The following is a 16012-nucleotide window of genomic DNA, read 5'->3' as shown; positions in this document are numbered from 1 at the left end:
GAACAAACCCCCAGACTGCTAAGAAGTTGGAAAACACTATTATAAATGACTCTTAGAGGGGAGATTGAAACTTCACAATTACTGATAATGTAGAAGATGATGGTGAGAACTGACCAATCCCACAGAGCAGTCAGAAAAAGGTACAATTTGAACACCTGGGTGGCTCAGTCTGCTTGTCCCTCTCCCTCTGTTTCCCCTCAAGCTCTCTGTCTCTCAAATTAAAAAAAAATCTTTTTTTTTAATAAAGATTTTATTTATTTATTCATGAGAGACACACAGAGAAAGGGAAAGGCAGAGACACAGGCAGAGGGAGAAGCAGGCTCCATGCATGGAGCCTGACGTGGGACTCAATCCCAGGTCTCTAGGATCACGCCCTGGGCTGAAGGTGGCACTAAACCGCTGAGCCACCCGGGCTGCCCACAAATAAAAAATCTTTAAACACACACACACACACACACACACACACACACACACACACACACACACCCATACACCCATATAATCTTTAAAGCAAAGTACATGAAGAGCTTATCTTTAGAAACTTGAAAAACAGGATAAAAATGAGCCTAATAGAAGCAAGAGGTCAAAAATTAATACAAATACAAAAATATGAAACATATAGAAGTGAAAAATCCCAATGTTGGTTTTTTTGGAAAATAACATGTGAACACACTTTTAACAAGGTTAATTGAGCAGAGAAGGGAGTGAATGCACAGATGCAGGATAAAACCTTAGATCCAGAGAGGAAGGGTTATAGCTATGCTCCCTGTCCCCAGATTTAAAAACAGCAACAACAGCAACGGCAAATTAATAAAATGGGTGGTTTACAGAAAAGCATAAAAACCAAAAGGGACTCCTCCCCAATCATTGACCACTAAATGTTGGGTTTCCTCAGAACCTGATCCCAAGCAGCCTCGCCATCACATGCTTTTCCCCCAGGAGGCCTCATCTAGTGCATGGCCCCAGCAAACCTTTTACATTGGTGACTTCACAAGAGCCTGCAGCCCAGACTTCTGGACACCAGACTTAGAGTCCAAGCCCTGGCCCACACCCTCCAGTTACTGTTACACAGGACACCTCAAACTTCAAAGGGAGAAAGCATTAAGCTTTTGACTCTCTCCTTGCCCCTGAACCAGTGCCCTCCTCCTGCCATCCTGTTCTCAATAGAGGCCACGATCACATAGCCAGCTGATCAGCTGGAAACCCTGCTGGTGTCCCCGATTCTTGGCTTTCTTCCTCATGTGCAGGCCATCTTTCTGCCTCACCTCCAGAGTCAGTCCCCCACTTGACAATCTTCACTGTGGGTTGTTGCTTCCAAACTGGTCTCCAGCTTCTCTCTTGCTCCCTTCCTGCCTGTACACAGCCCTGTGAAGTACTAGGCCACTGTTTGCTCCTGTCTCCTCCTTTTGAAACTGCACTTGGACCCAAGCTAGAATTTTGGAGGCTTGTGGGTCTTCTCATTGTGTCTACAACCTCCCTTGCCATCCCTCATTCTGTTTACATCTTGCACTGGGCACTTGGGGCCTTTTTACTCTGGAATGTCCAACTTTTGAGGGGTGGGGGGCAGGTGGGGGAATGATCTTGAATTATTTCATGGATGCCTTCCTCCCTTCCATTCTTCTTGTCTCTTTCTGGAACTTCTAGAATATTGGACCTCCCAAATGCTTCCTCTGCTTTCCGTTTCTTCACGTTTTTCTCTCTTTGTGGGAAAATTCCTCAGTTGTATCTGTGCATCCTTCTGTCGAGCTTTTCTTTTCTGCTCTCATGTTTCTTAGTTTCCACCCTGCTTCTTTTGTACTTGAGACGCCATCTCTGTGAGGGCGAGGCTTCTGCTCAGTGCTAGTCCCTACGGTACCTCCAGCACCTGGCTCACCACCTGTCAAGAGCAAGTTGTTCAGTAAGCACCTCATAATAAGTGAGTGGGGGACAGGGGTATGTGAGTCCACCCCTGACCACAGGAAGAGTCAGGAATGCTGTCAGAGGATTTTATCCCTAAAAAAAGTTCTGAGCTACAGTTGTTAGTAAGTATATTATATTTCAAGGAAGAGAGAATTCATGCACTGGTGAAGCAGTTCTGGCACTTTAAGAAACAAGGGAAACTTCCCAGGCAATTTTATCTCAATGACAGATCCTGACAGAGCAAATACAAAAGGGAAAGCTTGGACCAACATTTACTTTCCTCCCTAGAGTTGGTATAAAGCCCCAAGCTGAGTTCAGATATGTTTAGGTTAGTAGTATGCTAAGGCTCAGTGTCTTTCTCTACTTTAAGTCTCCTTGTGATCTTTTATTTTTTTAAAAAAGGTTTTATTTGGGAGAGAGAGAGTGCACATGGGCACACACACAAGCAAGGGAAGGGGCAGGGAGAGAGAGAGAGAGAAGCAGACTCCCTGCGGAGCAGAGAGTCCCCACTTGGGGCTCGATCCCGGGATCATGGCCTGAGCTGAAGGCAGGCATTTAACTGACTGAGCCACCCAGGCACCCCTCCTTGTGATCTTTCAAAATGTAAATGTGCAGAAGACTCTTCAGAAAAAGGCCTTAGTGTCTAGCCCTGTGCACACAATTTTTTTCGTGCCATATCTATTAACATATCTTGGAAGAATGTTCTTTGGAATATTGTTTGGAAAATGATGCTATAGATAATACTAAAAAAGCCAACACATTATGTTTATCACTTTAGAAACTCAAGGATGATTAAATATTAGAAAATTTATTATTAAAATTCATTATGGGCCTGTGATGGATTTAATTAATAAAAAACATAATGACAACTAAATCAGTCAAATTCAATCTGTATCTCAGCTTCCAACTGTTAACAGTATGGGAATAGAAGGATGTTTCATGAATAAGATTTTTAAGTGCCTTATCCTTTAATGATGAAAGACTTAAATATCAGGCCTGACTGCTGAAATCAGAAACCAAGATAAGCATGTTTATTATTACCGGTATCATTTAAGGTTGTTCTGGATGTCCAAATCCTTGAATAAGAAAATGAAGTAATGTGGGTCATTCCCAGAAAGGTCAGAGAAAAGGGGAACGATAACTCTCCTATAAGAATTTAAATACATTTCAGAACCTAATAACAGCACTGTGGTCCTAGGACAGGATAGAGCAGAATGGGAGGGATAGAAACAGAACCAAGAAGAAATTAATATTTAGTGTATGATGGCAGTCATACTGGAAATCAGGGGGGAATAGAAGAATTACTTAAGAAAAACTAGATAATTATTTGGATAGAGTTTATATTCCTAGTTTATATCAAATTACAATTTAAGTTGAATTAAAGACTGAAGTATAGAAAGTAAAACAATAAATGTGCCAGAAGAAAACCTACATAAGTATTTAAACATAGGATGGGGTGGATCTTTCTTAAAGCAGATAATGAAAAGAAAGATTGATAGATTTTACTACTGGTGCATTTAAAACTCCTATCAAAACCTACTGAAGCTAAATTATAAATGAATTTGGGAAAATATTTATAACATGCCATTAAAAAGGCTAATGTCATTAATTTATAGTTTCATTAAAAGAGAGAGTCTTGTTGGAATAATGAGTGAATGATATGATATAAGCAGCCATTTAACGAAAAAGAAGCTGATTATCATGTAAAAAGGGTTACCCTCCCCAGTTCTCAAAGTACATATTCACAGGGATTTTTAAAAAAGATTTATTTATTTGAGAGAAAGAGACTGTGAGCACACATGTAGGGGAAGGAGTAGAGGGAGAGAGCATGATGAAGCCGACTCCCCACTGATTGTGGCGCCTGACACGGGGCTTGGTACCAGGACCCTGAAATCATAACCTGAGCCGAAATCAAGAGGCAGCTGCTTAGCCGACGAAGCCACTGAGTTGCCCCTTCATAGGGATTTTATTAGCATTGGGAGTAGTGGTGGTGGATCAGATTGTACTGACATGGGTTCTTAAGTCAGCCAAAAGAGGCACACTTAGAGACAGATTCTCAAGGGAGGGCAAAAGGGGTAACATTTCCAAGCCCATGCATTGGTCCCGCCTGGGAACCATTTTTCTTGAGAAAACATTATTTGGATTACTTATGTACCAAATTTCGAACCTATTTAAGGATAGAACAGTGTAATGAACCTCCATGTACCATCACCACATACTCAAAGAAGTCTCGTTTCCTACCCCCAAAATATATTAAAATTCTAGTTATTTGAAATTTAACAGTAATTAAACAGAGGAAATCTAAAGTAAGGTAATAGTTCCTCCCACCCACTGCCACCCCTCCAAAAAAAAAAAGTCATGATTAACTAGTGAAAAGTTAGTAATTGCCCTCTATGCATAAATACAGTGCATGTATGCAGCTTTACTGTGGTCATCTGCTTTTCACTCTAACAGTTTGTTGGGCTCATCTCTCCAAGACAGTGTGTTTAGATCTATTACATTCTTTGTAAATTGAACAATGTTAAATAGTATGAAATGGTGTAAATTTATGAAAACATTCCTCACTTGATACTCATGTTTTTGAAATACTTGTGTTGTAAATAATGCTGAAATACATACTATTATGTGTCATGTAAGGAATGAATATTTAAATATATGACTAGAGTTTTTTAAATGGATGAAGTTGGTAGAGATTTAAAAGTATAAGATCCTATGGGGCACCTGGGGTGACTCCTTTGGTTAAGTGCCCAGACTCTTGATTTCTGGCTCAGGTCATGACCCTCAGGGTCCTGGGATCCTTACTCAGCGGGGAGCCTGCTTGTTTTCCTTTTCCTGTGCCCCTCCCCCTACTTTCTCTCATTGTGTCTCTCAAATAAATAAATCTTAAAAGTGTAAGACCTTGTATTGCAGTGAGTAGCAAGTGGATGTGTTTGTCTCTGGGTGGGATTGTAAATTCATCCAACTTTTATATATTTGGCAGCTTGTATGAAAAGCTTTTCAATAAAGAAAGAAAAGCTTTTTAATAAGGTGTTTACTGTTTGACAGACCCATGCTAGTTCTAGGAACCTGCCACAGGGTGACGTATAGACAGGTACCAGGAAAGGGGTAATCTATCACAGTTGTTTATGTTGTTCCTGCTGTCACACCATATGGAAATTGTGGAACAAGATGTGGTATGTCCATAAGATGGAATGCTAAGTAGCCACTAAGGTGCTGTTGCCCATTTCCATCTGTTGAGGTTGTGGCATTGCAGGGGCTATAAGCTAGTTGGGAAGTACATAGTGAAATGTGATTCCATTTTGGGTCAGATGATGACCTATTGGTGCTCCCAGGGCAAGGGTGACGTCAGGCAGTCCCATGTCCTTCTCTAACCCCAGTGCCCCAGACCTAGTGACGCCCTGTAAATATCCAGGGAATGAAAGCTATTCAGAATCTATAGACCAGGATGTTATATAGTATACACAGGGGTGGGATAATGTGTAATCTTCAAGATTTTATCTTTTTGCTTATCTGCCTTTTATAATTTTCCTACATTTTAGTCTGCATTGCTTGCATAATGTTCATAAGGTAAAAGGTCAACAAACCAGTGGTTGGACAGAACCCTGGCCTGAGGACATGAGGCTGGCTCATCCTTTCCCCATCTCTGAGCCTCTGCTGCTGCCTCTCTGCTATGGGACTGCCTGCCCTACCTGCCCCACAGGACTGTTAAGGATAAACAAACTAGAAGGGGGTGGGTTTTAGAGTGGCAAGAAGATGGAGTGTTCGCCTGCCTAGTCTACTTGCTTCATTTGTGCTGCCGGATTTGGCCTGAGGTCTGAGTGTCCTTCCTGGAATTCTGTGTGTGTTTCCCCTACCCTTGTAGATGTGCTTTGAAAAGTGAACACTGCAGCGCAGGTGATAACAGTCAGGTGGGGGTGTTGCCTGAAATAACGATAATAGACTTGGGGCCTTTTGGGATCTCATAGTATTCACTTTGAAATAAATCGGCATTTTTTGGAACTTGAAAATTCTATGTTGACCTAAATTTAAAGTACACCAGTTTTAGTACCTATCATTACCATAACCATCTTTTTGTTAAACTTCACCACCTGGAGGGGAATTGAAATAGCTTGGGCACCATGTATAAATTTCCAGCCTTGAGCTGGTAGTGGCTCAGTGACTTTGTGTTTGGGCTGAGACTCCCATCCCCAGGTGAGCAGAGCACTTGAGTAGGTGGGGAGAGGATGAAGCAGCATAGGCCTATTCTCCACCTGGCTGTAGACCACATGCCTTGTCAGGAATGTGACAGTGAAGCTGCACTTGACCGGCTGTCAGCGAAGCTGATAATTTCATCTCCACAGTTGGAGCTGTGCCCGGGAACAATTAAGCTGAGCTTTGACTGGAACCCATTCTTATGCCAACTCTCCCTCCCTCGGGTTGTAAGTGAAAGAGTGCTTCCCTGTGGGTGATGAAACACATCGTTGTACCTTCATAGTGTCAGCGATGGGAAGCCATCCCAGACCTGCCACACTTGGTAGCAGACAGATGAGGACGTGTCAGGTCCTGCTACAGGGGAGTTACCTGACTTCGCTGACTCCCGTGGTCCTCAGTATAGTTGGGTCAGGAGTGTGGGACTCAAGGTAGAGAGCCTTCTGAGTCAGCGCCAACATCCCTATCCTTACAGCAATGTGGCAGGGTAGTCCAGAGCCCAGGCTGTCGAGCTAGACCCCCTGGCCCACCTGCCCTGCAAACTCTGGCTGCATGATTTTGGACTACTGGCTTTGGGACATGGATGGTCATAGAAGCCACTCCTGCAGAAGCCTGGGATGATGGGCAGGGCAACCTTCACATAATGTCTAACACAAGCCTCTCAGGGATGTTATTAATGTTGAATTCTCTACATAGCCTTCTCAAATAGTGAAGCTTTTTGAAAGCAGTTTATGCTTTTGATATGTAAATCAGAAAGTATGGAAAAATAGAAGAAAGTTCTCAAGACATATTGTCACCTGCAGTCAATTCCTGTGAGCATTTTAGCCCCTATCCTCCTTACCTATTTGCATGCATGCATGCATGTGTGTGCATGCCCGTGTAGCAATTGCTTGTTTTGTAGTTAATTCATAGTTGTGATTATAGTATGCATTGTCTTGTATGTGATATCTTTTTCCCTTATGCAGTGTGTTCATCTCTCATGAGTATGTGCATTCTTTGGGTTTTCTTACTCTGTTAAGGAAAATTTAGCCAAGCATTATATGGCAATTTCACTTAGTATCAAGATATGCTTAGAACTATCTTTCCAAAAATGGCATTTCCAAAACATAGGATTTTCCAAATAACAGTTAAGAGGACTAGCAGCTTTGTAGAGAAATGAACATATGTGGTCAGTTTTGTTGTTGAAGCATTGAGTATTATTTTAAAACACAGTCATAGATCCATTAACCTAGTTTATTTTCTCTTTCTCTCATCAGGACAATTTTCCTAGTATTACTATTTTCACAATATGCTAGAAATGTTAAATTTCCTCTCCCAATTTATAAATCCAAGAAAGGATGGACCGCATACAAGTTACAGCTTTTCAAAATGTTCCCTGTGAGTAGTCACTTTTGTTTTTCTGACAATATTGCCTTTGTTTATGTGAAAGGAAGTTTTAAGCAGATCTTCCTGGGGGAGCTGTGTCCAAGTGGTGACATCAGGGTACTAATAACAACCAAATTGTCATGGGTTAAGGTTTACCAGTGGTAGAAGATTTTGATTCTGAATTCCTTTCAGGAGTATGAAGGAGGACACTGTTCTTTTTTTTTTTTTTTTTTTTTTTTTTTTTAGATTGGAGTTCAATTGGCCAACATATAGCATAACACTCAGTGCTCATCCCATCAAGTGCCCCACTCAGTGCCTGTCATGCAGTCACCCCAACCTCCCTCCCACATCCCTTTCTGCTACCTCTTGTTCATTTCCCAGAGTTAGGAGTCTCTCATGTTCAGTCATCCTCACTGATTTTTCCCACTCATTTTCTCTCCTTTCCCCTTTATTCCCTTTCACTATTTTTTATAGATGACACTGTTCTTGAGGCAGAGGGAGATCTGTGTTCTCATGGCTTCTGCAAGCGCATCATCCATTATTATTTTCTAGCCTGGCTGGGCATTAAATAACTTTACCTACATAAAACTGCTCTCTCTAAATGCGATTCCACTCAAAGAATAGGCTCTTAGCAGAATCTGTAAAGTGTTTTTTTTCCTGCAAAGTACTGTGAGTGGTGGAAGTTCTGGGGTATGATACTCAGAGCACAGGAAGGGGTGTGTTTTGCTAGCATCCACCACCTCTTTTGGCCTCATGGAGCTTTTCCCTTTGACCACTTTAGATCATCCTGGCCATCCTTGTGTCCTGGCTGCTGTGCTTCATCTTCACAGTGACAGATGTCTTCCCTCCTGACAGTACAAAGTATGGCTTCTACGCTCGAACAGACGCCAGGCAGGGCGTGCTCCTGGTAGCCCCGTGGTTTAAGGTCCCGTACCCGTGTAAGTATTCTGATGGCCAGAGGAAGAGGGGTCAGGACCTCACAGGAGCCCCATTTAGAGGAGCTGGAAGGTGACAAAAGATTCTGCAGCTTGAAAAGCCTTCTTTGTCCTAGAATGTCCCTTGAAGGTCTTACCATTTGAAGGGTTTGACAGCGGAAAAGGGGAAGGGCCCTGTCCTCAGAGGGCTGTCCTTAATGCTCAGAGACTAGCAAGTTCCTCTCTTAGATTAATTGGTTCTTTTGGTTCTACTGGGATGAAATCCTGGATAAGGAGTCTCTTGCCAGGGTTGAGGAAGGCAAGTATAGAGCTGCCTAGTACCTAAGCCGCCCACACTGAAAACAGGCTTGAGTGAGAGGGACCCGAAGATTAGCAAACTGACTGCTCAAGAATGATGGGATTTGTGTAATCTTTTAATGGGTAGCTATAATCTTTGTTTTTTATTTGGTCCCAGCTGTCAGAAGTAAACTAATACTCACCAATAGGTGGAAGATGGCTCTTAAGTTATAATTTAAGTGTTGGGTAACTCTTGGCAAGGTGTGTGGGGTGAGGGGTGTAGGCCCAAGCTGAGGTTATCACTTGGATTTACAAGTGATACTTTCTAGGCCCCAACCCCAAAAGTGACTTGAGTGAATCCAGTGGTTATTCATGCTTGGTTGTTCTTTTGTAAAGACACCATTCCTGGCACTTGGACCTTTTAATCAGAACCAAAACCTGGCTTTGGTCGGGTGGTGCTGATTAATTCTCCTGCTGCAACCACATCTTCACATTTTATGATAGTAAGGAGAAAAAGCCGAAAAAGCTGAGAATATTAAGATTGGGTCAAAGAAAACTGTTCTGAGCATGTTAAATGACCGTGATGTTGGTAGTTGTTCCTTCTATCATTGACATGTTTATACTTTAAAAAGCTTACTGTTTATAAAATAATGTTCTCGTCAGATCCTTTGGTCTAAGCATGTATTTATGTACACCTGTCCCTTTTCCCAAAAAAAGAATAAATGCATGGTTTGTAAACAGACATATAATCTGAGATAAAATGAGATTAAATCAGTTGACCAGGCAGTTAAAGGGAGGTGTGGGAGAGCAGGTAGGAGGAAGCCCCATGGCACCTGCTGGGAGGGCTTCTCTGCTGTGCAGGCCGGTCCCAAGATGAACACAAATGAGGAACACAGGAAGAGTAGCTGTGCATGTGCTGGGAGACCAGAGATCTCCAGGGGCTCTCCCAAGCCCATGCATGAGGAGATGTGAGCGAGTGGACCAGGCACTTGGCACCAGGATGGCAGCCAGTCTGTCAGCCCTTAACTGCCATGAGCTGCTATATTGCCACAGTTTCCCAGACAGAAAGGCGCCTCCTGAGACCCAAGAGGGCGCATTCTCTGACAGTTTGGCTTAATCCGGAGACAGGTTTTCAGATGTCTGTGGCATCTTGGTCCTTAGTCTTTTGTATGATAAAAATTGTTAAAATACACATTTGAAGGCCCAAGATGTCAACAGTGCTGAGGCTGAGAAACTGCTGTAAAGTAACAATGTAAGTTAGGTGTTCTAGTTAAAAGGGGAAATGAAATAAGACAAAAGGCTGGAAGCCAGCAGGATTTATGCGCGTGCATGCGCACACACAGGCATGCAGGTAGCTGACTCTTGAACAGATGGGTGGGGAGGTGGTGCACCCCACCCCACAACTGAAAATCCTCATATAACTTCCTTCTCCCCAACTTCACTACTGAGAGTCTACTTTTGATCAGAAGCCTTACGAATAACATCAGCAGTCAATTAACACATTTCGTATGTTACATGTTTTATATATTGTATTCTTACAAAAAAGTAAGCTAGAGAAAAGAAAATGTTATTAAGAAAATCATAAGGGAGAGAAAATACATTTATACCACTGTACTGCATCTATTGGGAAAAACCTGCAAATAACTGAACTGGTACAGTTCAAACCTGTGTTGTTCAAAGGTCAGCTGTAGATAGAAACGATCTGAAGGAAGAGGGATCAAAAATGTAGAAGAGTACAATTTAAAATCTTGAAGTAGGGCAGCCCGGGTGGCTCAGCGGTTTAGCGCCACCTTTGGCCCAGGGTGTGATCCTGGAGACCCTGGATTGAGTCCCACGTCGGGCTCCCTGCATGGAGCCTGCTTCTCCCTCTGCCTGTGTCTCTGCCTCTGTCTCTGTCTCTCTCGCTCACTCGCTCTCTGTCTCTCATGAATAAATAAATAAAATCTTAAAAAAAATAAAATCTTGAAGTAAAATAAAATAAAATCTTGAAGTAGATGGAGTAAAGATTTTAAAAATCAAAGTTAAGGGCTACAGGAAAAAGGGAAAAAATAAAACAGGAGACTAAGAAAATAAAAGGCAGTTTCTGAAGAAACAATAAATAGCAAAATAAGTATCCCTCCACCACCACCGCCGCCAACCAGCCAAATCAAGACACTAAAATGAAACCATAATGCTATGTCAGTAACAAGGTAACTCTATAAAAGATTATTTAGGAAATATGAAGACGATATATGAATATAAATATAAAGAAAATATAAAATGTTGCTGGATAAAGAAAAATATGCTCCTAACCCACCTGGGAATGCTGTGGTGACCAAGCACCCCTGTCTGCTCCCAGGCAGAAGCAGTTCTGCCCTCACACACTCCCAGGCTTGTCCTGTACACCTTACTTCATGTGTCCTCTTTCTCTTCCCAAACCCTGCATGTGGCTGCTCCTGTTACCTATGAAGACACCTACCTAGCTCCCACCCAGGTCCCCTGGTGTAGCTTGTGTGGCTTGCCCAGCCTCTCCTAAACCTGCTTTCTCCACACTGTTCTCATCTTCTACTGAGCACCAGCCTAGTCCTGTGCACCCTCCTGAGTCTCTCTGGACCAGAACGGAGCCTCTTCCTAACTTATCCTTGTGACCAGTGTGGGTTGCCTTCATTTAAAGTCTGTTGTATTCTTCTAGATCTTTTGGTGTCCTGATCCCCAACTACTGCTGGCCTCTGTGCAAGATCATTTAACACATCTTTATTTGTCACTATGCTTTCTACTTAGTCACTGTGTGGTAGCTAATGGGTCAAGGAAAGAAGGCACATTATCAAAGAAGTCTCTTCTTTCTAACACTAAAAGTGCCTCATGCTATTTTTTATTAAATAACATCCATGGCCTTCAATGTCCAGACAGCTATTTTTAAAAAAAGTGACCTAGGGACTTCTCTTTGCTTTCTTAAAGGAACCTATGTAATTTTCCATAACATGGTTTACTTAAAAATAGTGCTGATTTTACATAAGAGGGTTGTCTGTATCTTGTGGTTATGGAATGCTTTACTGCTGGAATTTAATTTTAGCTGGTGACTTTCACTGCTTTTTCATTTAATGCCACTCCCTGGGCAAGATCACCATTATTTTGTGCCATGCTTTGTGCAGCAGGGTTAAAAAAATCCTTCTGATACAAATATCCCATCCAAATAGGAATTTCTATCCCAGCAGTCTTTGTTAAATTGTAATTTAGTAGACCCCAAGCATGGCTTTAAAGCAGGAAGAGAAACACCCTCTTCTGACCACTTTTTTAATAAAGATGGGGAACAGACCAGTCCTGGTTATGGCCACCTTCATCCAACTCAGGAACTATTCCCAGGCATCTGTTGCACTGATGAGTGACATTTAAAAGAAGATTTTCCCTGAGCCTCAGAGTCTGAGTGCGTCATGTATTACTGTCTGATGTCCTGATTACTTTCGCCTGCCCTCTTTTGCCTTCCCTAGTTCAGTGGGGACTGCCCACCGTCACCGCAGCTGGTGTCATCGGCATGCTCAGCGCAGTTGTCGCCAGTATCATTGAGTCCATTGGGGACTATTATGCCTGTGCAAGGCTGTCCTGTGCCCCGCCGCCTCCCATCCACGCAATAAACAGGTACGTTCCTCAGAAAATGGAGTTCTTTCTTAGGCCCAATGCCTCATTACTTGGCTCTGGTCTGGTTAATCTTGGAGAAGAAAGCGAGTTTCAACATGGAAGCAGACAGGCAGCAGGGCTCTTTATTGGTTGTCTGTCTTTGGACAGGTCACTGCTCCCGTGTTGCTCTCATTTTCTCATCTGTAACATGGAGCGCACCTCCCACCCTCCTTCTGCCTTGACAGGCCTGTAAGATGCTCTCTGAGACTACGAAAACAGATGCAAGACACTGCCCTTCTTCTTTGCTTGGTTTGGGGTCGTGGATGGATGTCCCCTTTGATTTCTTGTCGTCTTTACTGTTCTTAGGGGTAAATGCTGTGTCATCTATTCACAGTTAAAATTCATATAGAGAAAGAGACAAGAAAAGCAGGAATAGGTAAAGTCTGCAGAAGCTAGAGACTCATGGGCTGTGGGGTTTATCTTCTCAACACACCTGGTCTTCAGTTTCTGGATGCTGAGAGTGAATTGGACCTTGTGGAGGCCACAGAGAAGAGCGCAGATCAGCCCCCTTTGCTCAGCCAGCTGCTGCCCTTCTGGAAGGGATTGTGTGTGATGAGCTCCAGTGGGCTGGTGTCTTAGCATGTCTTGCTTTGGTTCTATTAGTGTTCACACTCCTGGTTTTTACAGCTTTCTCTAATGGGTGTTGCATACGATTGAGTTACTTATATATTGATCCTTTAAAAAAGCTCCAGTTTTGACCAAATTACAAAGCATTTCCTTCCTGATGAAACTATGTATTAATAGTAAAGGAATCAGATCAGCAGACAGCACATATTTGTCTTAGATCCCAACAAATGGCTCTGATTTCTGGCTGAAAGCCTTTAATTTGGAATGATTTTTTAAACACCTTTGTCTAATGTGTGGTTCACAGAAGTGCTTCTCACAGTTGAATGAGCATGAGGGATCCTGTTAAAATGCAGGTTCTATTTCAGCAGGTCTGGGGTGGGGCCCGAGACTATGCATTTCTAACCCTTCCCAGGAGTGTGGAGTCTCCCTGGCGGTGCATGGCACCTTTGGGCTGCGGCCACTTAGAGCATATTTTAGAGTGTTTCCCCCATTGAATGAATGTTTCTCTTTCCCCCATTCCTTTACATTTTAGGGGGATTTTCGTGGAGGGTCTCTCCTGTGTTCTCGATGGCATATTTGGTACTGGGAATGGCTCTACTTCATCCAGTCCTAACATTGGAGTTTTGGGAATTACTAAGGTACAGATATTTTTCTCATTAAATGGTTGGGCCTCTAAGTGTTGATCCCATTTTATCAATTGGTCTAACCACTTGTGAATTCTAAAAGGAAGGCTTCTGATTCTGAGATCATCTTCCCCCTCCATCTCCTTTTTCTCATTGATGGGTTTCTGGAATGCTGATGGGGAGATTTCCCTCCCGTGGCTGCCTGGATAGCTTCACTGCTTCATAGGCATTCCACAAATACTTAATAAGCACCAACCCTGTGCCAGGCTACTGTTCTAGGCACTTGGGATACATCAGTGAATAAAACTAAATTCCTGCTGTTGGAATTTATATTCTAGACAGAGGAGGACAAACAGTAAGCATAATAAATGTGAGAAAAACACAGGGCAGGAGGGGGTATCTAGAATAAGAGCTAGTAAGGTGTGAAATAGGATCAGGCTAAGCCACCCTGAGATGACCTTGTGCAAGGACATGAACAAGGCAGGTGGAGGGAGCTGTTCAGGCCAAGGACATAGCCAGTGTGAAGTTCTATCATGAAGATGTGTTGGGAGAGCAGGCCCGCATGCTGCCCATCAGCAAGGAGGCCAATGGGGCAGGAGCAAAGTGTGGGGTGGGGGGACGTCCTTCAGGTAACTGAGGACCAGGTCACACTGACCCCATAAGCTGCCAGAGATAGAGGGAATGGGGATCCTCCAGGCTGTGGCTCCATGATGTTTTTTGTTTTGTTTTGTTTTAGAGAGCATGTACACTTGCACACATGCACACACAAGTTGGTGGGGAGAAGCAGAGGGAGAGAGTGCATCTTAAGCAGGCTTTGTGCCCAGCACTGAGCCTGACATGGGGCTCCATCTCACCCTGAAATCATGACCTGAGCCTAACTGATTGAGCCACCCAGGTGTCCCTTCATCAGGGTATATTTTTAAGACTCATTTTAGCTGTTAATGAGAGTGGACCTTCGGGTCGGGGGAGGAGGTGGAAACGGGAGCAGAAGACAGCTCTAGTTTTAGATGTGAGATGACCCCGCTCCTTACAGGGAAACATCAATCTTTTTTTTTTTTTTTTGAAACATCAATCTTACAGTAAATGTGGTTTTCAAAGCAGCAGAGGCCTTCTCCTTCAGACAAAATCCTGTGCGGAGTTTTAGTGGATTTGACAAGCCACGGTGAATTCCCCAGGTTGAGCAGGACCTGGATTCAGAGTTCTACCTACCAGGCTCCCACCACTTTCTAAACAGGCATGTGACCTGGGGTGGCCACACCCCACAGTCCAGCTTCTCTAAGGAACCTGCTCCTAGGCCTTCCAAAGTTGTTACTGAACTCTAGATCCCAATTGCCTTGGACCAGAGCACACTCTCTGCCAAGCTGGAAGGTGCTCCCCACCCCACCCCACCCCCGCCCCTGTTGCTGTACTCTGGGTAACTAGAGACACAGACTCTGCTTGCCATCTGGCATGGTCAGCTTGCGCCATAGGTCTCCCTCACCTGAGCCCTGTATCTTGAGAACTTAAGGGTGAGCTGCAGCCTTCTAGAGCTATGGGACTTCTGTAAAATTAGAAATACCCCTTCCACATCCCCCCAACCCCACTCTCTGCAAAACTCTATAACCAGATAAAAAGAAACTAGAGACTTAAGTTTGGTTAATCTTGACTGTGAATCCAGGTGGAAAGGGAGTGCAGTGCATACCTGACACGTTCATTTCCCTGAAAGTTGGGGCTGTCACAGAGCCCAGCATCCGGTACATACAGCCCTGCCTGGTGCTTCCGAGGGCCCTCACATGGTGTGTCCTCCAGTATCAGTGCTGGGTCCTATCACTGCCCACGGGGAGAAGCAGATGCCGAGCACACAGAGCTAAGGACTATGCCTCTTTAGCCAGTTTGCTGTCATGACCCTGTGGACAGACCTATAACTAATATGAAATACCATCATAGTAAAAGTGTTGTGGACAGAGGGACTCTTAGAGGAAAACAGTTTAACAAGCCAGCTCCTTTTCTGCACCCCTTTAAAACTGATCATCACATCACTTAACATAACCAGGGTCACTAGGGAGTAGGTGGTTTCGCTCATGGAGGTTCCATTCTGAAATGCCACTGAGGTGGTTTGGGGAATAATAATCTTTATTACGAATTGAATGGTGCCAGTTTATTCTGAAAAGGCAACCTGTCAGCACTTTTTAATGAGCTAATTGATCTTTCCTCTGAACTCCTTTGGATTACTATCTTGAGGCAAAGGTGGCATCCATTCAGGGGCCTGGAATTGGTTTTCATTGCCCTGACTCACAGGAGGATATAATTGAGCCATCTACATAGCTGCCTTGGGGTGGGATGTGGGACTTAAAGCACAAATTTCTTTTTGGTCCCAGCCCTGTGGCCACTGGAAGGAGCCTATCCAGGAGAAAGGAGGCAGGAGTTGGAGGCTGTATTCTGACCCTCAACCAGTGGAAGGACTTGGAACTAGTCACTTTTCTGAGCAGAACTCTCAGCTCTGAAATCCGACGGTCTAAGACCTGG

At 43.6% G+C, this 16012-nt stretch overlaps 1 protein-coding gene across 8 annotated transcripts in view; it reads left to right on the top strand.

Moving 5' to 3' along the window:
- The window catches only part of SLC23A2 (solute carrier family 23 member 2), a 134830-nt gene that overhangs the window by 105297 nt on the left and 13521 nt on the right, over positions 1 to 16012 (top strand). For all 8 annotated transcript variants that reach the window (XM_041732687.1, XM_041732688.1, XM_041732689.1 and 5 more), the window contains 4 exons: positions 7344 to 7464; positions 8234 to 8390; positions 12131 to 12278; positions 13417 to 13522. In XM_041732687.1, the coding sequence (XP_041588621.1) occupies positions 7344 to 7464; positions 8234 to 8390; positions 12131 to 12278; positions 13417 to 13522 (532 nt within the window). The remainder of the gene's footprint in view (positions 1 to 7343; positions 7465 to 8233; positions 8391 to 12130; positions 12279 to 13416; positions 13523 to 16012) is intronic.

The sequence above is a fragment of the Vulpes lagopus genome, chromosome 18, assembly GCF_018345385.1.
Source record: "Vulpes lagopus strain Blue_001 chromosome 18, ASM1834538v1, whole genome shotgun sequence".
NCBI classification, from domain to species: domain Eukaryota; kingdom Metazoa; phylum Chordata; class Mammalia; order Carnivora; family Canidae; genus Vulpes; species Vulpes lagopus.
The sequence above is the reverse complement of the archived record's forward strand: the minus strand, read 5'-3'. Positions and strand labels throughout refer to the sequence as shown.